At 49.4% G+C, this 26294-nt stretch overlaps 3 protein-coding genes across 3 annotated transcripts; 2 read left to right on the top strand and 1 right to left on the bottom strand.

The window, feature by feature from the left end:
* The first annotated feature begins 61 nt into the window (after positions 1-61).
* On the top strand, positions 62-11009 carry LOC113992742 (acrosin binding protein). Its single transcript, XM_027730357.2, has 10 exons — positions 62-77; positions 814-1026; positions 3449-3543; positions 3650-3752; positions 3887-4247; positions 9371-9503; positions 9695-9874; positions 9981-10148; positions 10224-10310; positions 10858-11009. Exons 1-10 carry the CDS (start codon positions 62-64, stop codon positions 10984-10986), a joined length of 1485 nt encoding a protein of 494 aa, XP_027586158.2. The 3' UTR covers positions 10987-11009.
* A 1932-nt stretch (positions 11010-12941) lies between these two features.
* Positions 12942-15790, bottom strand: LOC113992694 (protein Wnt-4-like). The gene is made up of 5 exons (XM_039388947.1): positions 15726-15790; positions 15146-15384; positions 14485-14616; positions 14192-14334; positions 12942-13409 (listed from the first exon to the last, which is right to left on the bottom strand). The coding sequence occupies exons 1-5, from the start codon at positions 15788-15790 to the stop codon at positions 12942-12944; spliced, it is 1047 nt and encodes a 348-aa protein (XP_039244881.1).
* Positions 15791-18663: 2873 nt separating this feature from the next.
* LPAR5 (lysophosphatidic acid receptor 5) lies at positions 18664-25544 on the top strand. The gene is made up of 2 exons (XM_027730447.2): positions 18664-18719; positions 23931-25544. The coding sequence occupies exon 2, from the start codon at positions 24248-24250 to the stop codon at positions 25364-25366; it is 1119 nt and encodes a 372-aa protein (XP_027586248.2). The 5' UTR covers positions 18664-18719; positions 23931-24247; the 3' UTR covers positions 25367-25544.
* Positions 25545-26294: the final 750 nt, after the last annotated feature.

Raw genomic sequence — 26294 nt, 5'->3', positions numbered from 1 at the left:
TATGTGAGTGACTCCCACCCAGCCACCAAGCAGCTCCATGAGGCTGAAGCCTGTGGCAGACATGTTCTGGCTACTGAGTAAGTGCCTGCCCTCACGAGGTCACCTCAGAGCCTGGGGCTGGGGCTGGAAGGAACCATGAAGCCCCTGTGATGCTGCTGCCACCCCCCGTCTCTCACAAGACCACACCACTGGGCCCATAGGCCCATAGGCCTCTGTTCTGCTCACCTGGGAGCAGCTGGAGGCTCTTGGAGGGGTCATAGGGTGGGGGACAGAGGAGAATGTGAAGGCAGGAGAGGAGGTGGCCCAGCTGAAGACAAAGGAGAGGAGGGAGGAGATGGAAGAATGTCCCCTTGGAGGGGCACAGGCCCATGGCATGGTCCAGGGGGCAGCTCACAGGGGTCATTGCGGGTGCCTCTGGAAGCTGGGGCTTTTGAAAGGGGGGAAAAAGTCCACTGAGAAAAAACCCACCCAAAAAAACCAAAACAAAAACCAAGCCAAAAATCAAAACACCTTCCCCAGTCCAAACCAAACCAAGCTCACAACAAAACACAGCTAAACTTTTTCTTCTTTTTTCCTTCTTTTTTATTTATTTTCACCCTTTTCCCCATGGGGCTCCTGGTTTCCCCAGGGCCCTGCAAGCAGGGACGATGGAGGGAGACCTCAACCAGCACCTGAGGTCCTCATCCCCATGCCCTGCTCTGTACCAGCAGACAGGAGCAGACCAACCTGCCAGCTGCTCCTTCATTTCCACCCACCACTTGCCTCCATTACGGGGCTGTTAAGCACAGACTGTCCCAGGTCTTTCTCCCATAGGTCTGCTGACCTTGCCGACGGCTGCTGTTGCTCCACCGGTGCCTCCCATTCCAGGCAGTCCGCTGTCGGACACGGAGTACCAGCAATTCTTTGCAAGGCTGCAGCCGCTCTGGGAGGCAAACATGTTCTGCCTGCTGCGCCAGGCATACGGCTGCCTCAGTCCCACCATTCTTCAGCTGGACCAGGAGGAGAACCACGGCCAAATCCCCAGTGGTAAGGACATCACTCCACCTCCATGGGCAGCAGAGGGTGTGGCCCCAGCTGGAGCAGGGCCAGCTGTTTCTCTGCCCTAAAATGCCACAAGATTGTGGGAGGGGTTGTTTTGGAGTCTCTAGCCCAAAGTCCAGCTTGGAGCAGACACCCCCAGAACAAGAGCACACCAGCTTTGTACAAGAGTGGTTTTGCAGCCTCTCTGGGCATCCCTCCCTGTGCTGCACCACTTTCCTGGAGAAAAAATGCTTTTCCCAATGGCCAGTCCTAACCTCCTAAGCAGGCCACGGTTTTCTGGGGCTCACTGAAGGTCTTCATCTCTTACCAGCTCCTTCCAACTTGATCTGGGCATTAATGCAGAAGCTTGGCTCATGGGTTCTCATAGGTCTTTAAGAAAACTTGAGATGATAAGCTGCCTTTTTAAGTGTTTAACGTTTCAGGAGCCAAGAAACATCCCAGTTCAGAAAGCACCATAGCAACAGCACCCTTCAAATCTCTGCAGTGATATTTTCCCTGCACCCCTGCATCAGAGAATTTAAGTGGCATAATTATATCTGTGCAGCTGAAAAACTTGGTACTACTTCTGTTGTATTTTTCTTCAGAGGAAAAAAAATAGGAACAATTTTCTCATAAAAAATATGTCTTTATATTTAGATATGAACGTCAATGAGCTGAATGATCAGCCAACTGTGCTTATTTGGACTGCAGCTTGAGGGCAACTATTTCTTGCTGGTTTCTGCAGCTGTGTCAGGGAAACAAGTGCCACCCCTCAACACCAGATCCAGGGATGGGTTCTGGGCTCCTCACTCGCTTGTGGGCACCTGCAATCCTATGCCATAGTGCTGCAATCCTATGCTATGGTGCTGGGTGCACCCAGGGCCTGTCCCTGGTTCCTCTCCCGGTGCCCAACTCCCCAGCATTGTTCCTTGCCACATCAAGCCACACTCCCACTGCTCTTGCCTTTGGAGACACAGCTGCCAAGGGCAGAAGCATCTGGAAATGCCAGGAGACGGGACAATTTTGCAGTTTGCCTTCTTTACCTTCTTTTTCTCCATCCCTCAGCCTAACAGACCCATCCAGCAGACTTTATTTCCCTTTGTGTTATCCTTTTTTACAGTTTTTGGGTTATTTTGGCACATTTCAGCCAGGCTGAGAGGCCAAGCTGTCATGGTAGAACATGTTCCAACCCATGTTTAGCCTCTACTGTCCTCACAGAGCAATGGTAGTGCTGCCTACATCCAGATATTCATGAGCATCCTCACAGAGCTATGGTAGTGCTGTCTACATCCAGATATTCATGAGCATTAATTGCACCTCATCGGGTGCTGATGAAGGCAGTTACCTTGTGTTTTAAACAAAGAATAGGGGTCGATCTGTAGTGTTCCCTACAAATTAGACACTTTCCTGGGCTGGGATCCTGGTGGATACCTGAAATTCTATTTTTGATGGTGCAGGTGTATGCTCAGTACAAGAAGTGTGTGTACAGGGTAAAGGTTGGTGCACAAGCAGCAAACAGGACAGTAGTGCAATTCCACTGCTGATCTCCTCCCTCTCAGTCCTGTGCGCACAGGGCTGGCTCTGCTAGCCAGACCATGTGCTCCTAGAGCAGAGGGAGCACAAGATCACCCCCCTCCCCAATTCTCCCCGGGTTTTCTGCTCTCCTGCATGCCTTTGCTTTCCTGTGATCACTGCAGAAAGAGCTGCAGCTTTGGGGTCAGTGTGTCGACAGTGCTGGTCAAGACCGCAGTGTGTGTGTGTACAGGTACAGGCTTTGTCAGCAGCATCCTGGCCCTATGGGCTTTCCTCCATCCCCTGCAAGGCTGGAATCGATGTCAAACTATATTGCCCTGAAGATATTGTCTCCTCTAGAGCAGGTTTCCCAGAGAAGCTGTGGCTGCCCCAGCCCTGGAAGTGTTCAAGGCCAGGTTGGATTGGGTTTTGAGCAACCCAGTCTAGTGGAAGGTGTCCTTGCCCATGGCAGGGGAGTTGGAACTAGATGATCTTTAGGGTCCCTTCCAACCCCAACCATTCTATGATTCTCTGGTGCTCCTAGGCCTGGTCTGGGCATCTTTTGAACCTATCACATCACTGCTTTTCTCTTTTTTCTAAACCCTGTAAGGACTAATAACAGAATCATCAGATCCTGGAAACAGGAAGTTTGGATCTCTGTCATAAGGAAGATAACTGTGAGAAAAATGGTAGAAGAATGAACTGAAGCCCTCAGGGGGTTGGAGGGAAAGGGCATGTGGCACCTGGGATTGGGAGCTGTAACAGCCCAAGGCTGTGATCTCCACGTGGGGACGGACAGACTTTCCCTGCGTCCACAAGCTGTCACCCCAGAGATCCCGATCTCTTAGTGCACCCAGGCCAAGGGGGTAGATGACAAAACCTGTGGCCTGCCCCTATCCCACATGTCTCTCTCCAGGGCCAGTCTGCACTGACTTTCCCGAGGTGCTGCAGTTTCAGACCTTCTGCCAGTTTGCCCAGTACCGCTGCCTCAAACAGCAGTTCTATGTCAAGGTGGGGAGTAGGATTTGGGGGAGGGGGGTAGGGGAGGTGGAAGGGGTGAGGAGGAAGGGAAGATTACATAGCAAGATTCGTGTTTCTCCCTCTTTCTCCGACTCAGCGAGTCCCGTGTTCAACTTGGTCTCTAAAAGATGTCATCCCCTCGAAGGAACCTCGAACTGTGAGCTCCGTGACAGTGGGCAAAAGCTCCTCTGGCAGAGAAGGTATGGCTGCACCGAGCTGTGCTGGGCACCCCTGCTCGCCTGCTCCTCTCCTGTAGCTACTCTTCCACCCCCAGCACCTTTCTGGCTGGCCTCAGAAAGGTGCCCTCAGCTGCTCCATCCCTCTGTCTCCTCAGCTCACAAGCAGGCTTCTCCCTCTCCTGCTCATGTGGAAAGGCTTCTGAACCACTCTCACGCGCCCCTGGGTCAGAAACCACTGTTGACAAAGCCCCCCACAGCCACATCAAAGGTGACCACACCCTCACAGAAGAGCAGGACAACTGTGCACCCACCCATTGTGCTTGTCCCGGCTGCCACTACCGCCTCGCCTCCCAGGGTGGAATCCCCTGAAGACCAAAGCCTGAAGAACAGCATCTGGCAACTGATCCATTCGGCCCTTTCCTTGGATGCATCCTTGAACACCAAGGACTCTTCTTGGAACTTCACCAAGTCAGGTCCAGAAATCATATCAGAGCAGGAAATTCCCCCCCGAGGCAGGTGAGGGCAAGACTGCTCTTTCTGGGTACCTGTGCAGTACTGTCCTTGTGCACACTGGCTGGCAGCCCCAAAGCATTCATGCCCCTGCTTGGAGCAGGTGGTGAGTGTGGACAGGCTTTCTGGGGCAAGCTGTCCCATACAGAGAAGGAATGTACCTGGGAAGCCCCTCAGGCACCCCCTGCTCCAGCACAGTGTGAGCAGGGAGAGGGTGATGCAGCACTGCTCGTGCCTGAAAATGTCACTGGCCTTGCATCCTGAGAAAAGTGAGCTTAGTCTGGGCCTTAGCTGCAGGCAGGGCTTTGTTTCCCCACACTGTGGCCGTATGAAGCATGCAATCATCTCTGCACGTATCCTCCTCCCAGCACGTCTCCCAGGAGTACAGGTGATGTGCAGAAACAGATTCGTTGTGAACACAGGTCCTTGGGATGTGTCTCACTGTGATCCTTGCTCTCTGTGTGCAACATGAAGCAGATATTTCTTAAAACAGGTTCCTGAGGAACCCTTGGAAGAGTGCTCTGTCATCTCACAAGTAAAATAAAAGCAGCCCTGTGCTAGGAAGTAGAGCTGGGAGCACAAAGCCATGCTCCTGGCTGTGCAGGACCACTGCTTCTCCTCGAGCATGTGAAACTGTGTGCACTCTGGATCTATGCACAGCTCTTCCTAGGGGGTTTCTGGTTCCCCACTCTGGTTTTGGGAACAGCTACATGGCAGTTCAGCACAGGGCCCTGTGACAGCCCAGCTTGCTGCAGTCCTTTTACACACCCTTCTCAGTTTCTCTGGCCTGTAGGAGCTTGTTGAGCATGTTGAGCTCTTCTCAGGTGCTTTGCCAGCATCCATTTGTTTCTGTCTTCAGATAGCTGGGACTGGCAAGCCCACACAGAAAAGACCTGCAAAAGGATCATATCCTTTCACTCTAACTTATTTTTTGATCCTTTACTACACTGTGGCTGAGGGCCACTTGCTTTGACTGAGAAGCAAAGATTATTTTGCTTACCAAGAGCAGAAAAAAAAAGCTCTCTAGATGTGGTTTTCATGGAGAAGTCATTTTGGTTTCGCTCTGTTGGTGGTCAGTGATGTTCCTATAAGCACACAGATTTTGTGCATGATTGCACATCTGTGGTTGCTCTTAAACACAGAGCGTACCACCACTACAGTTCAGCCAGAGATTCCTCTTCTGCATGTAAAAATGAATTGCATCATGTTGTTAAAGCCATAACTGTTCTCTTGCAAGGCTGTAACGTGTCATCCTCCTCCCTAACATTGTAGGAAGCTTTTACTGCCTGGAAACATTTTTTTCTGGTGTATATACTCTAAACTGTGTTTCATTGAGGATGTGCTCGTTTTCCCTTCCTCTGAAACTGAGCCTTGTTCTGATTTGATTCCATTGGGATTATTGAGGGACTGCTGTGATTGCAGATGACACTTGCTATTCTGCTTCGCAGTTTCTCAAAGACACTAATGCTGACTGTGTGCCTGTAACCTGGCAGCAAAGCCCCATCAATCATGCTAAGCAAAGCTTAAACTCAAGTGGGGATAAAAAGGCGAGATAGACCGTGCCTGTCGGCTTTGCTGCTCACCACATCCTGCCTCCTCTCAAAGGGACTTCAAAGCATGACCTAAAAAAGGGGCAAAATGCTTTGGAGCATTTCCATTCCAGCAGAGGAGCAGTGCTGGGTGGGACTGGACGTTTCACACAGGGGCCATTCAGCGTCTGGTCTAACACAAGGTGTGCAGGGTGGTGACGGGCACAGATCCCAGGGTTGTGTGTCTACCTAAGGGTCTTATGTCCGGCAGGACATCTATCCCTTCTTGCTCACCCCTGCTTGTGGCAGCTGCTCTGGTAGCTCCACCAGCTTTCCTAGCACTTAATGAAGTTAACTGTGACCTTTAGAGAGAGACAGGGCAATGATAGTGATATAACAAGAATCTACAGCACACTTTTGTGGTCTTTCTGCTAGCAGTGAATCATTATGAGGGGGAAAATGTCAATTATTGCACTTATTTTCTATTTTAAGTCCTTATTGTGTTTGCTGCCTTATTTCCCATTTCCTCTTCTAAGAGTTGCCTATATACCAGGATTCAGTCTTGCAATAAGATAAAAAGAGCTCTGTAGTTCTTACATTATAAAGCCTGTGCAACTCTGATTTTTTGCAGCAATTTTCAGTGACCCTTTAAAACATCCCCATGTTCCAGCTCTATGTGTACAGCCCTGTGATGGGTTTCAGCAGCTAGATGCATAGAAGGACATCAACCTCCCTTCCCTGCTTTTCTGTTTGCACACAAGAATTGCATTTGCCCTTTTTCCCAGGGCTTCCCACTGTTGTGTTGTTTGTCAGCTACAACCTCTACACCCCTTTCAGCATCACAGCTGTCCCAGATGCAGACCTTAGTCTGCTGGTATCCTCACATGGGTGCTCACTTGTGGTTCATGTGAGCCTAGCTTTCCCAGTAAGGCTGTTCTAACCCCTCTCAGAATCCCAGAATCACAGAATAGTTAGGGCTGGAAAGGACATCTGGAAATCATCTGATCCAACCCCCCCGCCACGGCAGGGTCACCTAGAGCAGGTTACACAGGAATGTGTCCAAGTGGGTTTTGAATGTCTCCAGAGAGGGAGGCTCCATGAGTAGCCTGTTCCAGTGCTGTGCCACCCTCAACGTAAAGTTCTTCCTCATGTTGAGGTGGAACTTCTTGTGTTTTAGTTTATGGCAATTACCCCTTGTCCTGTCACTGGGCACAACTGAAGAGTCTGGCACCATCCCCTTGGCACCCATCTTTGAGATATTTATATGCATTGATGAGATACATACACTCCTGGTGACTTGCCCTCTTCCTCCTCCTCCTCCTCCTCCTCCTCCTGCTTTACTGCTTCAGACAGTCCCTGTGGTGCTTATGTACTTCAAACCCAGAGGCTTTCATTTTAAGGTCAAACTCTTTGTTAAAAGTGTCATCCCTAGAAAAAACACTCTTTTTGAATTATCATCACCCACAGCCAGCCTTGGCATGCAGGCAAAGATCTCTTTACTCTTTCTGAAGCTGTTAAGAATGGCTTTTTCCTTAATGTTTTTAGTTTCCTGCATCACCCCCCACCTAAATCAGAAGTTACCAAGTGCTGGAAAGCTGTTTGCTCCTTATCTTCTTTTCTGCTCGCCTCAGGTACTCACTCCACCTCAGCCAGCCAATATCGGGGAGGCTCAGCAGCTGAAAGTTAATGGCTCAAGTCCTTGTCCTTACATTGTGAGAGAGGTGGATGCTGTTCACCAGCACTCTTCAGAGATACCGCTGAAGCAGGCTCTGTATGTCATTCCACATCTTGAGATGCTAAAGTATGATAAGCTTTTATCTGAAGTTTTCTCTTTTTGCCTTGGAGCAATTACTGATCTCAGCTCACAGATTCTTCTTAATTCTGGGGGGGGAGTTCACATTCCCTTTGAATCATTGCCTCACAGTACCTGTTGGGCTTTTTCCAGGGCAGTGGTTAGGACAATAACATGCATAAATACTAAGCTGGGGTGGGATTTGCATTAAGAAATCACTTTAGGTAGATCTATCCCTTTCCCTGCATGGGTGAAATGTCTGTACATCCACAAACAGCTCAGCAGCATGTCAACAAGCATAGGGCACCCACAGCAGTGCTGTTATACTCACTCAGAGGTGGTAAATCAGCTCATAAATTTGAAAATATTAGGCCAGAAAACCTCACAGCAGCGATGACGAGCAGAGATAGAGCAGGAAAAGGATGTGACAGGGAGTGCAACAGTATTTCTTGGTAACCTCAGACTGATGGCACAACTCCGATTTCCAGGAAGGTGATCTACTTTAACCTTCAGGCCTAGCAATTGCTCTGATCATGCACCTTGGCCTTCCTGCTCATGAAACCATGTCTGGTGAGCCCTGGAGAAAAAAAAAAGTATCATGTGTCTGAGCTACAGACCCTTCTCCTAAGAGAAGTTTGGGATATCTTTTTGAAGTCTCTGAACTGTGGAGAAACCACCTCATCAGTTGCTCCCAAGCTAAATACCCTCTGTGTCAGGAACATGCAGCTAATTTCTGGTTTGAATGGATCTCACCCCAAATTCCAGTCACCAAAAGTCATGACTCTTCTATCTGTTGACAAGGACAGCTTTCCAGCTGGTGCCCTCCTTGGAAAAAGTGCTGGCTGGCTGAGTGGCCACCCCCTAGTGTCTTCACTCAGCTAAGTGAAGCTTTTTTAACCTCTTGCTCTAGGTGAAAGTTTTCCAAGCCTTAGGAAATCTCATCTTCATGACCTTCCTTGATGTTCTCCACCTTTTTTTAATTTTTTTAATGCTAATCTGAAGGTCTCCAAGAAGTTTCAAATACTCTCAGGAGGACTTGTCCATACAGGTTAGCCCATGCATGGATTTTAAGAGCATTTTAACATAGGCAGTTGCTGCTTCTCTTACTTTTTGTCAGATCAGTTTGTTTATTTATCACTGGTTTTGTTTCCAGACACAAGAGGCAAATATCTAATTGAGCATTTTTACCTCTTCTGTACCATTGTTGACGATTGAAGCCAACCATCCATGTCTAGTAACAGTTCTGTACCATGCCTACAAATTCCACTGTTCCTAATATTCTTATTGGTCTTATCCCATTGTCCTTAAATTTTTTACTTTTAGCTACCCATGTCAGTTTGGATGAACAGTTAATTCATGGTTAAAAAATGTTTCCCCTTTCTATCAAATACATTGGCTCAAGCAGGAGGGAGGCTTAATGAGTGACATCCCCCAGACCCAAATGGGGCTGCCCCACAGTCAACACTCAGCAGACCTCTAACAAACATCTCCTCATTGCTCCCAGATGGACAAAACTAGGCAGCACCTGCTGCAGGAGCCCTGGGAAAGTTCTTCAAGCTGTGAAGCTTCGTCCAGTCCCTCTCACATGCTCCCAAATGCGCACACACACACACACACGTCCCCCCGTAGCCTCTGTGTTACACAGGCGTGTACAAACTCTGCAGATACTCCCATTCTTCTATGCAGTTTAGCCAGGAGTCCAAGGTTTCTTTAGGAAGGGGTTTTTTTGCTATGTTTTGGGGTTGTTTTCCCCTCTTTCAGTTTCTAACTGAAGGTGTATTGACTTCTTCCTTCCCTTTCTCTGTCAGCCTTTTAGCCCTGCAGAATGATGAGGCAGTGCTGGTCCTGTGCTATGCAGTGCTGGAGGGAAACTGTCTCTCATCAATGCTTGCCATGGCCTGGAAGGAGATGGAAAAAAGAGTCTTTGGGTTCGGAGACTCGGTAAAGACCTTGATGTCCACCTTTGACTCCCATGGTGTGCAGGGCTCCCTGTCATTTCAGGTGTCACCTCCCAAGAGAAGCTGACCTGGGTGACCAGGGAGGCAAGCTCCAAGTCAGGGATGTGGGAGCTCCTCAGTCTCCTCTTTTGGGAGCTTCTTAGCTTCCTTTTCCCCCGTGACCATCCACCCTAGGTGTGTGACAACCTTGGGCGGCATCACATGGACCTGTGCCCTGACTGTGCTTTCTGCTCGCTGAAGATGGAGCAGTGTCAGAACATCAAAACTCTGAGCCGTGTTCACTGCGACACAGGTGACTTCTTCACCTACATCAACCCTCAGATATCAGCCCAGCACCAGGATACAGAAAAGCAGGTACCAAGTGAGCTGTATGCCCTGCTGGTCTCTGAGGAGGAGCCTGGACTGGGAGGTGGGGAAGGGAAGAAAGAAGCATGTCTCACTTTATCCCACTCCTTTGCAGACCAGATTCTCAGAGACTCTGGAGGAATATGACATGGATTTTTTCAGAGGGCTGAGGTCAGAGTACTGGTGCAGTCGGATGGCCACCCATGGCTGCCAGGACCCAAGTGTGATCCTCTGGCTGGAGGCAGAGTACGCTGCCTTCCAAGACGGAGGTACACCAAACAAGGTGGGTGACCATCATTAGATGTTCCCATCTCTCCTTCTCTTCTTCTTTCTCTGACCTTCATTCCCATCTTCCCAGATCTGTGACTCCAGTGGAGTTCAGCACCCCAGCTACTGCATGTTCAAGAGCCACCAGTGCCTCCAGAAGAGCATCCACAACCAGAGGGTGAGAAGCAGCTGCACTGCCTTTTGCACAGCCTACTCCTCCGTGGCTGAGCCCTCCATAGCCAGCCTTGAGTCCCTGGGGAACTCCCTGGCACCCTACTTGTCCTTCCAGGAGGACAGAATTGAATGTGTTTGAGGGGGTGATAAATAGTGACCCAAACATAACTGGCGTGTCATAGGTGGGTGGGATTTGCACAGACACTGTAAGGGATGGAAGCAGAGGCAGATATAATGTGGAGAAAAAGAAGCTGTGGGAAGCCTCCCACCCATCAGGGTATCCCTGTAGGGGAGGATCTCTCCCATCTACTGGTTGCTTCCTAGGTGGTAACAAAAACCAGAATCGCCATAGCAGGACAGAGGACTAGCCTATATCTTAGGAAACACACAGCTCAGCTATTACCTGAACAGCTTTCCAGCTGGTTCTCCCCCTTCCCCTCTGGTGCCCCCATCATGCCAGCCTCCAAATGCTGTCCAACATGGAGATCCTCTTTCCTTGTGGAAAGGATGGGCAGTGGCACCCTTCCTATGAACTCAGGTTCTCCTTGCAGGTGACTCGCGTTGAATGCAAGAGTAACGAGACCTACCGGGTGCTGAGTGCGAAGGAGGGAGAAGAGGAGGTGCAGCAGTGGCATGAGAGGTTCTTCAGCCTTGCCAAGCAGCAGTCAGAAAATCATTAAAGTTTGAAAAGACCTTCAAGATACTCAAGTTCAACCTTTGACCGAGTACCACCATGCCCACTAAACCATATCATGTAGTGCCATGTCTACTTGTTTTTTGAACTCTTCCAAGGATGGTGATTCCACCACTTCCCTGGGGAGCCTGTTCCAATGCCTGACCACCCTTTCAGTGCAGAAATCTTTCCCAATATCCAATCTGAACCTTCCCTGCTGCAACCTGAGGCCATTTCCTCTTGTCCTATCACTTGTTGCCTGGGAGAAGAGAACAATCTCCACTTCACTACAGCCTCTTTCAAGTAGCTGTAGAGAGCAATAAGGTTTCCTCAGTGCCTCCTTTTCTCCAAGCTAAACAACCGCAGCTCCCTCAGCCACTCCAGATCCTTCACAGGTTTCGTTGCCCTTCTCTGGACATGCTCCAGCACCTCAATGTCTTTCTTGTAGTGAGGGGCCCAGAACTGGACACAGCATTCAAGGTGTGACCCCTCCAGTGGTGAGTACAGAGGGACAATCACTTCCATGGTTCTGCTGGCCATGCAATTTCTGATAAAAGCCAGGATGCCACTGGCCTCCTTGGCCGCCTGGGCACACTGCTGGCTCATGTTCAGCTGCTGTTGACCAGCACACCCAGGTCCTTTTCTGCTGGACAGCTTTCCAACCACTCTTTCTCAAGCCTGTAGCACTGCATGGGGTTGTTGTGTACCCAAGTGCAGGACCTGACACTTGGCCTTGTTGAACCTCAGAATTGGCCTCTGTCCATCAGTCCAGCCTGTCCAGATCCCTCTGCGGAACCTTCCTACCCTCCAGCAGACCAACACTCCCACCTAACTTGGTGGAGTGAACTTATTGAGGGTACCCTCGTCCAAATCATTTATAAAGATACTAAACAGGACTCGCACCAACACTGAGCCCTGGGGAACCCCAGTAGTGGCTGGCTGCCAGCTGGATGTAACTCCATTCACCACCACTCTCTGGGCTCAGCCATCCAGCCAGTTTTTAACCCAGGAAAGAGTGCACCTGTCCAAACCATGGGCTGCCAGCTCCTCCAGAAGAATGCTGTGGGAAACTGTGTCAAAAGCTTTACTCAAGTCCGGGTAGACAACATCCACAGCCTTTTCCTCATCTACTGCGAGGGTCACCTGGTTATAAAAGGACATCAGGTTGGTCAAGCAGGACCTGCCTTTTGTAAATCCATGTTGCCTGGGCCTGATCCCCCCGTTGTCCTGCACATGCCCTGTGATTGCACTCAAGGTAATCTCTTCCATAACCTTCTCCGGCACTGAGGTCAGACTGAATGAGGGGAGCCTCACTGTGGCAGCTGCTGGAACTCCTCTTGGAAACATTTTCTCCAGCCAAAGGAACAGATGAGCACTGGAAAAGGCATTTCTTGCATCCTTCCCTTGTACATAGCTCCCTGTACCAGTCCTCCAAAGGATGAGTCTTATTTTATAAAGAGCCTGTTTGATTATACAAAATTCATTTGTTCCCTTCTTTCCAATGCCACTGCTCTATTACACTCCCCAGTGACCCCTCTTTTGCCCAAGATGGATCCTCATGCCATCCGGATCCACAGTCATGTTCCTTTCTTATGCAGCCCACGTGTCCCTGAGCAGAAGGACTCAGCGTGGCCTTGTTCCCTCCCGGGACACAGGAGGGAGGAAAGCCAGGGACCCTCCAGGTCCCAAATGCAGCATGTGAGGAAGAAGCTTTTGTGTGCACTTTACTTTCCATTGCAGCTGGTTTATTTCTAAAGTTTAGGGGTTTATTTGGCTTGTGTCCTCCAACCCTCCACCCAGAAAATTAATTCAAACCACAGAAAGCCCACTGAGGCTGGCGGGAGGGTGCTGTGTGGGGAGCACTCAGGAGCTGGTGACACCTCTGGACATCTCCCTGGGCTGGCCTCTCCCTGTGACCTTGCTGTCCCTTGGCAACCTCTTGCTGCCCTGGCACGCTCCCCCTCAGCGGCATCGGTGCACCTCCACGAGGTGCCGGCACTGCTTGCACTTGACAGAGCAGCACCAGCGGAACTTGCAGCTGCAGAGCTCCACCACCTCCACCTGGGCTGTGTGGAAGCCCCTGTCGCAGCACAGGAGCTTGCAGCCATCCATGGCCAGGAATGTTTGGTTGCACTGGCGGCCAGAGGTGCCTAAGACCCCCTGTCGGGGGTCCCAGTCACAGAAGTCTGGGCTGGCCAACAGGTAGACCAGGTCATGAGCCGTGTAGGGCTTGAAGCGAGAGCTCTTGGGCACCAGGAGTTCGCAGGAACTGACCCACTTCGGGTAAACCTCTGTTGCCCCCTCAAACTTTTCCTTGAGGATGTTGCCCACCTTGCGGAAGGAAGGCATGACCTTCCAGCGTGTGCACACCTTGCAGGAGCCTGACACATCATGGCACTTGCACTCCACCTTCATGTGGGTCAGGAGATCCTGGGGAGCAGGAGGCAGCTGCCAGTCAGACCAGGGACACTCTTCCCAACACCTCCCATTGCTGCAGGTTCCCCCAGCAACTGCTGTTCCCTCCACACACCTCCCAGGGGGCTAGAGGGGAGGGGAGGGGAGGGGAGGGGAAGGGAAGGGAGGGGAGGGGAGGGGAAGGGAGGGGAAGGGAGGTGGAGGGGGGGAGGGGAGGGGAGGGGAGGGGCGGGGAGGGGAGGGGAGGGGAGGGGAAAGATGGAGGGAGGGGAGGGGAGGGGAAAAAAGTCTTTTTAAGCCAGGTCAATACAAAGAGAAGAAGATCCACTCTGTGGGCAACAAGCTGGCTTGGGTCTGTAAGAGAAATCCCTGAGGCAGGGAAAGGGATGGGGACCTGCTCTGGCCTGTAGGGCTCTGTGAGGGGAACAGATCTGTCCAGAGACAGAGGATGTTCAAGGGACCAGATCTGACTGTGACCCCTGGATAAGATGGTGCCTTTGTTGAGGATGGATTGGAGGGGCAGGGAAGCTCTTCAGAGCAGAACAGAGTAACTAATTTCCTTTGCAGAAAAGGCCAAGGAAGGTTAATCACAGCTGGGCTCTGTAAGGAAAAGGAGATTGCACAGAAGCAGGTAGGGGAGGCTGGAGCCCCCCTCCACCAGTGCTGGGCTAAGAAAGCAGCAGGATGCAAACTCCTCAAACTGTTTCTTGGGGTATGGGGGCTGGACTGAGCTCTATCTAGCCAGAAGGAAACCTCTGAAGCCAGGCTTGCTTCCTAGCCCTTGTTCCTGCTGTTACCTTCCTCCCAGCCTCATTGTTGTGCAGGTTCACGAGTGCTTGGCTGGAGGAGACACCATGGCTCCTCTCTGGGTTGCCCACGAAGGCTTGAGAGAAGGCAATTCCATAAGACAGGTTATCAGAGCAACCCGACCACTGGAAACCTGCTGAGGGAAAGCAGCCGTGAGATGAAGGAGAATCCCTGAGAGGATCTCCCAAAGGGTTGTGGAGAAGGGATATGTCTCCATCCCTGGAGACAGTCCCATAGATCTTTCCCTCCGCCACCCCCTTCCTGCCACAGTCTTCTCCTTCACCTTCAGGGTTGGCTCCTCGGATCTTGCAGTTGCAGCCACACTTCTCCAGCTCCCCATGACTGCAGGCACAAGTCACAGCAAAAGCAATGCCAGCAGCAGAGATGGCGTGGATGAAACCAGCCTCCCATGTGCCTGCAGCAGGGCAAGGAACGGCACCAGTCTGCGGGGGGCAAAGGCACTGATGGGACGTGGTGAGGGAAAAGAGGTTGTGACTGCACAGAGGAAAGATGTATTCAGATGGAGACTGCTTGGGAGAAATAGATGGCAGGATGTTCACCTGGAGCAGCTGTTCCCAAGGCCAGGAGCCAGTAATGGAGGTGGCTCTGTGTCAGGGCTGGTGGCAGGGTGAGGGAGAAGATCCACCAATCTGCATAGCTGGTACCCAGAATGGTCCAGATGGGACCAAAATGCCAAATCTGGTCAAATGGGCAATAAGTTTAAGCAGAATGTTAGTATGTGTGAAAGCACATGCGTTTGGTTCAGTTTACTCTCTGTTGACAGACATGTTGGAATGTGGAGGAAGGCGCTGGCCGCTCTGGGGATGGGTCCAGTGTGCCCCTTGCACCCTAGCCCAGGAAAGGCTGATGTGTCAAGGGGACCCTATAGGCATACCAGAGGGACCCCATGCCAACCTTGTCTGTGTCACCTCCCCCTCTCTGACCTTGGACGGCCACCTTGCCAAAGACCTGCAGCCCCTGCAGGGTGGAGCAGTTCCAGCAGCGAGAGTGAAACTTGTGTTGGCACTCCCAGACAGCCAGCTCCGCACCTTGCTTCACTGCATCCATGGCTTCCACCTGCCACTGGCAAATGGGGATCTGCTCTTCTACCAACCCCATCAGACCATCACAGCCCCTGCGGTCCTGGAGGGACACCTGCAGGGAGGTCTGCTTGGCCAGGTACCTGCAGGGCAGGAGAGAGATTCAGTTTCAGATGTGCCAGAGCCAGGGCCATATCTCTTCAGGACTAACCCTCTGTAGACTTATTTTAGAGAAGAAATGTTGCAGGGAAGGGGAGTTGTCTCATCTTGTCTGTGTTGAACTGGACATTCCTCTTCCCCATCCTGGTCTGCACCTCTTCAGCTTTACCATCCTCCTCCATCCATGCTCCCGGAGATGCCCCTTCTAATGTGCTGCCTTTTAGTTGCCCAAATTCCTTCTTCTACCCTTCTATCACCCCATTTTCTTTGAAGACAGCACCTGCCTAGATGACTTTCTAACCCAAACAGTACAAAGCATACTTACAGCCAGGTCACGGCAGCGACGCACTGCACGGGGATCAGCACTGCGTGCAGGCACACCATCTCCATCCTGTCCATGGCAAAACTCCACCACCTTCAGTCATGGTGCAACAGCCACCTGAATCTCCTCCTGTGGCTTCCCACGGCCTCTGCCTGATAGTCACTTTCCCAGCAGCTGCAGCCCAGCACTGCAAAGCAGGGGCAGCCCCTGACCATGGGCTGCCCTGGTGTGCCTGCCAGCATCAGAAACCCAGCAGCCTGCAGAAATCTGCTGGGTTGGCCCTGAGAGGTTGTCCACACCAGTGCTGTTCTGTACTTACAGCTTGGGCAGCATGGTGGGAGAGTTGTGACCTGGGGCTTCAGGGTGGGCATTCGCCACAGGGAGATCACATTGATGGGGAGAGGATCAGTGTCAGGCCCTCGGCCTCTGCCATCCTGTCAGCAGGTGATGTCGTTGTCTTTCTCCACGGTCCAGTCACTTCATCAGCAGGAAGCAGCCCAAGATCCAGTCAGCTGCAGATGGAGCCTTCCACACGAGAAGAACCTGGCAGCATCAAGCAACTATAGCTAGACCCATCAGCTCATCACTGCTTTTGAGAGAGAGAGTTTCCCTGCAGTGACAGCTCTTGGGATTAGAGACAGGAAGACCTACTACCTTCCTCATCCTCAGCTGCTGTTCTTGAGGACACTCCCTCATCTGCCTCCTCCAGGCTGGAGATTCTTCTTTTCTACCCTGCAGCCAAGCTGCTCCCTGGCTCTCTTACTCTTTCCCTGGCAGGTCTCCCTTCACCCTGCTCATTTTCTTCCCCAAGGACAGTCCTTGCCTTTCTTCTAGGAGGCATAATGGGCTGGCTACCCTTCTTCTTAGCAGGTAGCTCTTGCCTAAGATCCCCTGGAAGCCCAGGAAAATATGATTTGTGTGACCAGGGAGCTCAAATATCCTGGGACAAAAGCCTGCCATTCCCTCAGGCAGCCTGGGAAGTGCCAGCTGTCTCCACACTGGCACTCCTCACAGAGCCCACGGATTTTTGCTTTTCCTGTCTGAATCATTCAGAAAGTGAAGCAGGGCTGCTCTGGCCCTGCTGTGGTTCTTTCATAAAGGGATTCACCTCTTTACTGTGCTTTTCCACGTTTTCCTGTACAAAGGAGTCTGAAGAGCACTGAGGTTTACCAGTCATCCTTTCAAACCTGAGCAGCCCCTCTCCTTTAGCATGAATTCCACCTCTTTCCTTGCCTTCCCAGCTTCCTGCATCCCTCCTTCCGTTGGGTCCTTGCTCCTGGTTTCTGGAGTCAGCACTCCGGGGCGGTAGGCATGTTGGGATCTGCAGCATCAGGGTGTAGCCTCCAACACACACCCCAGTAAAATCTGGTCTTACCTGCTGCTCACTCAGCAGTGAGGAAACACCGGGGGTTGTGCTGCTCTTCCCCACAAGCTGAGCCTCCAAGAGACAGCAAGGGGAAGAGGTGTGAGCCCACCTGGGCGAGGGGAGACAGAGTTCGTGGGCTGATGCAGCAAGACGCAGCGAGGTGAGTGAACCCAGCTTGGTGAGGGGTGCTGTGGGCCTCGTGGGCTCACTGGCTCACGGGCTGGGCTAAGCGCTACTGTGTCGTCCTCTTCTAACACATAGAAAAGCCAAGACTACCAGGCTCAGCCAGGTGTGTGCATGTGTGTGTGGGGTGCGAGGGCTGCAGGGGAGGGGGAAGTTCCCACAGAGGGTGTCAAAGACTCCTTCACCAGAGGACACCCCGCCAGTATATCTGCAAGCCTTTATCAGTGGCGGTGCCTTAACGGGAACTAAAGAGACACAAAAAGCTGTGAGAACAAAGATCCCAGTAACTAGGAAGTGAGAATGGGAGTCTGGTTAAAAAAGAGAGGCACTAAAAAGAGACAGGGTGAGATCAGTGGTTTGGGAGCTATTGTACCCTCTGAGGATTTATGAGCAACAAGAACATATATCCCTTGGCGTGTCACTCCCTGAACGAGGAGTCAGCAACAGCAGGCAGGGAGTGAGAAAGTCAAACACCAGCAGGTGGAGGAGCCAGGCCAAGGGCTGCAGAGGAAGAGGGATCCCACCAGCAAAGCACCTTCTTCTTGGGGCAGCTGTTTCTGGGGAAGGATAATAGTAGGATTAGGAGTATCACTGCTCGTGTCTTCTTCCAGGTGTGCTGAGACTGGCAAAGCAGAAATAGGACTTGAAGTAACAGTTCCCTTCCCAGCTACACATGGCAGTGCCAGGTCACAGATCTCCTGGTAAATCAGCCCTTTTACTTTCTTAGCACTGTGCCTTCTGTAGCCTCAAACATCAGGGACTGACGTTTGTGGCAAACATACCTTTGCTTGCCACGGGCACTGACATCTCTTCAGAGCTCAGTTCTTTCTGGGACCTTGCTACATGCCAGCAGTGCACAGCTGGGCCCCCAGGCAGGACTTCAACCCCAAAGCGCCCAAGCCCATGAGAGTGACAGGATTCCAAGTCTTTGTCTAGCTAGCAATTAATCAACTTTGCTCTCACTTCCCATATTTCAACTCTACCCTCTGTTTAGAAATATTTTGGGGAAGAGGATATTTTAATTTTCCCCTGTCAGTCCTGAGGGCAGCTGAGTTAGCAAGATAAGCAAGGATTTGGCACTATGACCCAGGGCAGGTCTCCTCAGTTGCAATGACACCTGGGTGCTGCTTCTTTCATGACTACATTTGCTGTTATAGGATGTGGTTTAGCTTATCAGCTATGGATAGCAAAGTTCATGCTTTGTGGCCAGGCAGAAGTGCGTCAGGAAGTGAAAAAGGAGAAGAAGCAAACTGCAGCATGATGTAGAATCAGCCATAGCATTGTAGGGGGTAGCTGTGATTTGGATGAATAAAAAGCCAAAGAGCCTGCCTGGTTCTGTTTTGATTCAAGCTGCTTGCAGGTTTGGTGCCTGGATTGAGACCTCAGCAGTGGCGGCGACCACCAGCCAGCGAGCTCGTGTGCACCCTTGGCTCTTCAGCAGCAGAGAGGTAAGCCAGATGGAAACATCTGGGGAGCTGGATGGTCTGGGCACCTTGGGCGCTGGTCCCCATGAGCTGCTGTGCGTGTGCTGCCAGACCTGACCATGCGGCACTGGAGAACATCTGCCCCTCTTCAATTGTCCAGTGGACCTAGAGGCAAATCTCAGTTCAAATGGAGGCTTTCTTTGGGGATCCTGTGATGCCAAAAGCACTGGCAGCCTGAAGAGCTTACTTATCAAGGTGCCCACACTGGAAGCCCATACGACCCTCAGAAGATGAAAGGGGGGTGACAACCCTAAGGAATAGCCAATAGTGTGACCAGACTTCATGAGTTAAATACGAAGGTCTCGGTTTTAATATCATGTATCTTTCATTAAGAACAAGGCATCCTAAGTCTTTAATGTCTCTGAGGTTTTAATCATCACAATAATCTAATTGCTTGGGTAGAAAAAAGGCAAAAATTGGGGATTAGATGTCACTGACAACAGGTAAAAAGCATCCATGTTTATGAAAAAAAATATACCTTCAATTTCTAGAGCAAAGCTGAGTGGGGTTTTTTTAGGTTTGGCAAGCTCTTTGTTATTTCCTCTTTGTTTTCAGACTTACTAAGCGACCTCACACAGTTTGCGTTTTCAGCTCTGCACCCCAATGCCACATTTGCTGTCTGCATCCCCACGGCAGCCACAAGGCTCCCATGGGTTCAATGACAGTCACTGTCAGAAACACTGACCCTGCAGCATGCTCAGCAATATATTTCTAGCTTTTTTTTCCCACCTCAGTTCTCAGCCCCATACTCAGATTCTTCATAATTTTTGTGGTGCTAGGAGCCAGTGACTCCTAGTGAGATAGTGTCAGGGGAGAGGATTCCCAGGACCAGGAAGCAAGACACCAGGCATACATCCCATCTTGGGGCATGCCTGCCCGTTCTGGCCCCTGTCTGCAAGCACATCTAGGGTTTCCCACCCTGCAAAAGAAAAAATTAAGATCCCTTTGGGTTTTGCAAGTCACGGTCTCAGCAGATGATGGTATTGAGGGACTCATATCGAAGAGGCAAAAGGATGCTTCCTCCACCTCTTGGGACCCATAAGGTCAATCACCAAACACAAAGTTCCTTCAGGATTTAAAGACAGCTTCTTATTGTGAGGAGGAAGATTATTCAGCTGTGGTACCATTGCCTTCTTACACAGCTGATGGCTTGATGGCAGCTTTTGTGCAGGGCAATGAGTACTTGAGGTTCTTTTAGAGGCAGCCACAAAGAACATGCCCTTTGCCTCTCAGACGTTAACCAAGGATATTCCAACCAATTTCAGCTATTCTGTTCCCCTGCTGTCAGCCTGCTTGAGCTACCCATACCTTTCTTTTTCAGTGAGGAACAGTCAAAACAGTACCTCCAGAGCTCATCAGAGAAACGCTCTGGTCCCACAGTTTCATCGCTCCAATGACTCTGCCTGCATACGTTTCATTTCAGGTGTCTGAGGTCTTGATCATAGTATCTGTTATGGCAAGTTTGAAACTATCAGCTTAGTTTCAGTAACATCACCGTAGCATATTCTTTCTTCTGTGTTTCCATCTACCCACAAAAAAATATCCCCTCAAAACCCCCAATCTATTTTCTGCTCTCAGTGATCTTTGCTGCCAATTTAGAACTCTGCTGTTTATTGTCTTAAAGGCTGAAGGGCTAGAGTATGTAAGGAAAGACCTCTTAAAAAAGAAAGAAAAGGTGATGGTGGGCAAAAAAAATGGACAGGTTTCTTTCACTGGTGTTCATGACACAAAAGCCTGGGAGATTTTTGCAGCAGAAACTCTCTTTACAGGAAAATTCATCAAAGGACTGTCTCTGATCAAAACAGCAGTAGGAACAGCTATGGAGAAAGATGTACTAAGCAGTGTCTAAAACCATGTGGCTCCTACCTAGAGGTCTGAAAACAACTGGAGGGTGGAAGACCTGACTAACTGTGGTGTAGAAACATTTGCTTAAAACTGTTTTTAAAGGCTCACTAGCAGACTCAATTTGAGAAAAGGCTCTTGGGGGTTTCTGACCAGGCAGCTTGATGTTTTTGCTGAACAAATTAGTAGAAGCTATAATAAAGGGGGAAAAAATCAATTGGCATGCAGTCACATTTAATTACTGGGGAAGAATCATCATGGCTTTTCTAAAGGGATGCTGTGTCCCACAGTCCTTCCTTAAAAGAGTCAAGAAGCATGTGAACGGTGGCCCATGTGGATTTCCAAAAGGCTTTCAAAAGGGTTCTCACCAATGGCACTTAAAGCAATTTAGGGAACAGGTTCCTACCTCGATAAAAAGTGCCTAAAAGATGGGAAGGAGGATGAGGGTAGGTGGTTGATTTTCCCAGTGGAGTTATAAGACACCAGTGCTGGGGATTGGACTGTTTGACTTATTCATGAGAGATGAATAATAAAATAACAAATCTGTTGGAGACATAAAATTATTCAAGTTAGAAGAGATGAGGGTTGGTTGAAAAGAACTGCAGAGATTAAGAGAAGCATGAGTGACTGGACTTAAAATAAGAGCTGAAATTTCAGCTAGCTAAGTGATGGGAAAAACCAAACTGGACTGACCATTACCCCTTGCAAATGAGATTTGAGCCTACACAGTTCAGCGCGTCCACACCATCAGTGTCATGTACATTTTCAGTACCCCACCACAGGGCTCACAAAAGCAGCAGCAGAAGTGGCAAGGTGCTGAGAAGGGTACTAAGGATGCTCAAAAGTGCAGAACGGCTCCTCTGTGGGGAATAACTATGAAGACGAGGACCCTTTCACCTCAAAAAAAAAGTTTACTGAGTGGGAATATGGTAGATGTTAATAATATTATCAGTTATAAAGTGAAGTGCATTGAGATGTTGTTTCCCTTGTCACTTCCAGCACTAAAACTAGGAACTGAATCTAGCAGGTGGTGAATCAAAAATGTGTACATGGAAGTGGTTCTTCCCCTGACACGTGATTAAGCCATGTAACTCCTTGGCACTCCCGGCACTGGATGCTGTAGATGGTAGATTTTACATCAACTCAAAAAGCAACAGAAAAAAATAGTGAAATAAAAGTTCCCTGAGGACTACTGAATTCAACTTGATCCCCTCTGCCTCAGGAAATCCCTGGGCTGCTGTATGCTGGAATCAGGAAGAGAACTGGAGGCAGCGTAGCTACACAGTTGCATTGCTCTTAACATTATCCCTTCACCATCCACATTTGAGATGGAATACTAGTTGTAGATAGCCCACCAGTCTCATACACATGGACTGTGCTTACATATTATACTCTCTAGAGTGTTTATCAAATACCTCTCAAAAACTTGAAAAATAGGTTATCTGTGGAGGTAACATCTGACATCTTCTGACATCTATCTGGTCTGGGTACATATGTTAAAGCAGGTCATGGTCTCTCAGTGAGTCTCAGTCTCACTAACTTTGTCTCAGTCAAGACAAAGGTCTCAAATCTATTCAGTCTGCATTAATTGCAGAATTTTGGCTCTAGCAAAAACTGACATTCTCCTTGAGATTTTTTGAAGCATTTAATCATTTCACTTGAAATCAACAACTTCATACAAAGTTTTCATTCACCAAGAAGGGTGAAATCCACTCAGATATAGCTTGACAAACCAGTAGAAGCTTCTCTAAGAAACCTGTCTTGGTGGTGGATCTGCCCAATAACACTAAAGGATGGGCAAGTTGGCAGCTGTTTGCTCTCTCGTGTTAGACTTCCACTTTTGTTCAACATATTGCCAGAAAAATATCTGTGAGGTCAGCACATGTTTCTGCCTTCAGTAGATCCTTCCTCTAGATCAGTGCATTGCCCCACAATCCCCTCAGAAGATCTGACATGCTTGTCATACCTGTCAAGTTGTTGAGTAGCTTCCTCTTACAGTAATATCAAACTCACATAAAGGCTTTCTCTAGACAGAAAATTCTACTTTCCTTTTGAACTAAATCACAATTGATATGGACTCTGTGAGGGAGACCCTACTTAATCCCTGCAAACAGTTGAGTGGAACTGTGTCACACTTACCAACCCCTAGTGTGGGTTTCTTCCATGGGGTGCAGTCCTTCAGGAACAGACTACTCCAGCGTGGGTTCGTCATGGTCTTCTCCAGGGGCAACAGGGAAATCCCTGCTCTGGCACCTGGAGCACCTCCTCCCCCTCCTTCTTCATTGACCTTGTGTCTGCAGAGCTATTTCTGTCACATATTCTCACTTCTCTCCTCTGGCTGCAGTTGCTGTTCTGTAGTAACTTTTTCCCTTTCTTAACTACATTATCCCAGAGGTGCAACCACTGTTGCTGGTGTGCTCGGCCTTGGCCAGCAGCAAGTCCATCTTGGAGCCAGCTAACACTGGCTCTATTGGACACAGGGAAAACTTCTGGCATGTTCTCACAGAACCAGCCCTGCAGCCCCTGCCATTACTAAAACCTTCCCAGGCAAACCCAATGCAGGGAGGCTGATACCACCTGGAGCCTTCTCTAGTCACAGCTATGTTTGTCCACATGAATTCCATGGCTCTTCCTTTTTTATTGTGTGCTCCCTTACCTGGCTATGGTGGCTGTGTTTGTGGGACATGAGTTGCTTCACGTTTCATGGTGTTATAAGCAGCAGAATGAAGACATGCAATACATATAAACACCACTGGTCCCATGCAAGTAAGAACACCAAAGAGATTGTAGGAATGTAAGCAACATAAGGAACTTGAAGTCACTGGGACTAAGGTTTGCATGTGTTGTTTCACATACGAAAAGGAGCGAGGGTGGAGTCAGATCTAACTGTGGTATAATTTTTTTTATCTGAAATGGATGTACAAAGTCCTGTTTCTCTGATATAAAACAGTACCGTGCAGTTTTTATTTTAAGTTCCTTCCAGTCAGCATTTTTCCTTCAAAATGCTGCTCTCTGCCTTTTCTTTCTCTTTCGCTGGAGCCACCTCAACTACTTTCCCTGTGTGCTCATGCTGTCCCTTTGTTGTATGCATGTGCTCTCAGTAGTGATCAAAGAAATGTGCATTTTCTGGGGCTGAGTGATAAATACAACCACCTTCTCCATGCTCTGTCTTCTTTTGCCATGCAATTACTCACTTTTCTAGTGTCCATTTTTTAGTCTTTTGATTTCTTTGTGAGTTCTTGCTGCAGAAGCCATCGGGGTGGTATTTTAACATTTCAAGAGATTTTCTCCTCCAACTTAAACACTTCTGTCTTGGTCTTCCACTCTGACCAGGAATTGTGCTGGCAACTGGCAATGATCCTCCATCGCATCAGCACCCCCATAACCACTGGAAAGAATTGCTGAACTAGAGGCAGAAGCTGATGTGATTACAGTACCATCCCTGCCAGATGACCACAGACCAGCAATCCAACACAGCATCAGCCAAGAGAGAGATGTGCCCATCTACCTCCCATCTGCAGATGAGAGGAATGACCTGTCTGTAGCTTCTTAGAGGGGAATGACTTCCCTCATTGCTTTTCTTTGAGCCTCCTTAGCTCATCAGCAGGCTCAGCCATCTCAGTGAAACCATCCCCTGATCCCCACTGGGCATGTCAGATTCCAATACGTCTCAGACGTGCAAGGATTATACCTTCAACCACCACCTCCTCCTGCCTGGCTATATCCTGATATTCATTACAGGCTTGATACTGAATGTGGTAGCCCTATGGATATTCATCCGATACCTGCGCCTGAAGTCTGTAGTCATGATCTACATGTTCAACCTGGCCATAAGCGACCTCACCTTCACACTCCCTCTGCCACTGCGACTCTACTACTACTCCAACCACCACTGGCCCTTTGGCAGCACCCTGTGCCAGGTCTCTGGCTCTGTCTTCCAGATCAACATGTATGGTAGCTGCCTCTTCCTCATGTGCATCAACCTGGATCGCTACGTTGCCATCGTTCATCCACTTCGCTGGCGGCACCTGCGGCGTCCCAAGGTGGCCAAGCTCCTTTGCCTGATGGTCTGGGTTGTGATCTTCCTGGGTTCCATCCCCACAGCCATAGTCCACAAGCGCAACCATTGTAAGGTACAGAACCAGAACCAGACCATCTATCTCTGCTTTGAAAGCTTTAGCGACAACATATGGCAGAATAACCTCTTCCCTCTAGTAATCCTGGCTGAAATCTTGGGGTTTCTCCTGCCTCTCAGCTGTGTGACATACTGCTCGATTCGGATCTTTCAGGAGCTATGCCAGTCCAGCCAGCCAAAGACCCTGCGACAACGGAAGACTGTCCGTCTCCTCCTGGTCAATCTAGTCATCTTCATCATCTGCTTCGTGCCTTACAACACTAGCCTGGCAGTTTATGGGATGATAAAGGCCCGGGTGATTGAGGTTGAGAAAGAAACTCAGGCCTCGGTGCGCCAAGTGTTAATTTTAACAATGATGATGGCCAGCATGAACTGCACGCTGGACCCCTTGATCTATTACTTTAGTACTGAGGGTTTCCGTAACACCTTCAAGAAATTACGGCGGGGACAAGCCTGGGACTCGGAGATGGGGACGCTTAAGCATCAGGTTGTGGAGAATAAGTCAATCCGAGACCAGACTGTCTCAAAAGTAAAACTGTTCCAATCTGAAAACTTTGTCCATCCCAATGAATCTTCACCGTCACTTCCTACAGCAGTATTTTTGAATGGCCCCATTGAGGACTCAGAAGTTTAACCACAGAAAAGCCATTGCAGAGTCAGCCATGTAATAACTACAGCAAGCCTGCGGGAAACTGCTCAGGGTAACCTAGCAAACTGTTTGAGGGAGCAGAGCAGACTCTAAGTGGGTGAACGTGATGACGCAAAGCTAAAGGATGAAAGGTTGTTTTGAATAAACAGAGGTACCTTGGTGACATGGTCACAACTGATTCTTTTGGTACAGGAAACAGTAGGGTGGAACAAGGACTTGAAACAAACCTAGTGTGTCTGGGGGCGGCCAGCATAAATTCCTATAGCAAGTCCATTCTGTCTGAGTACCATCTGCTGCACTGTAGCTTGAAGCAGTTCTGGGGATCATCAGAACACAGATATGGTACTCACTGCTGACAAAGTGTATTTAGTAGCAATGGCTGAGGGAAACCTTTGACTAGATGTTTAAATTTGAGTCATAGGTCCAGCTCAGGGCACCTAAATAAATATCTTAATTTTCCCAAAGAATTGAAGCATTTAGCAACCCTTATGAGGGTCAAGGAGAAGAGCTGAGTTTTCGGTACTCTTGCAGAAAATATGTTCCTAATTGTATAGAAAGTCACAGACCTTAGCAAAACAATCTTCAGGAGATATGTCAAATGTGCTTATGCAGCTGTACACACATGCAGCACGGTGGCTATACATTTACCTAAAGCAAAATGGCTTGGGAAATACTAGCATATTTAAAAATAAAACCGACATTCCTAATGGCCCCAGAAAAAAGAGAGGGTACCAATATTGTTATCATGTCTGAAGCTCATGTTGATGCTAGTTCTTTGCACTCTCCTGTTGCTGGGCCCCTATATAGAATGATTGATTTCAGGTCTGAGTAATTTTCACTGTTGAAAAGAAATGATGTCACAGGATCTGGCTGTGGTGAAATATAGTTTGTACTGTTTGTACATGTTTTTTTA

Source organism: Pipra filicauda, unplaced genomic scaffold (genome assembly GCF_003945595.2).
Source record: "Pipra filicauda isolate LSUMZ 115617 unplaced genomic scaffold, ASM394559v2 scaffold69_size3009148_pilon, whole genome shotgun sequence".
Classification (NCBI taxonomy): Eukaryota; Metazoa; Chordata; class Aves; order Passeriformes; family Pipridae; genus Pipra; species Pipra filicauda.
The sequence above is the reverse complement of the archived record's forward strand: the minus strand, read 5'-3'. Positions and strand labels throughout refer to the sequence as shown.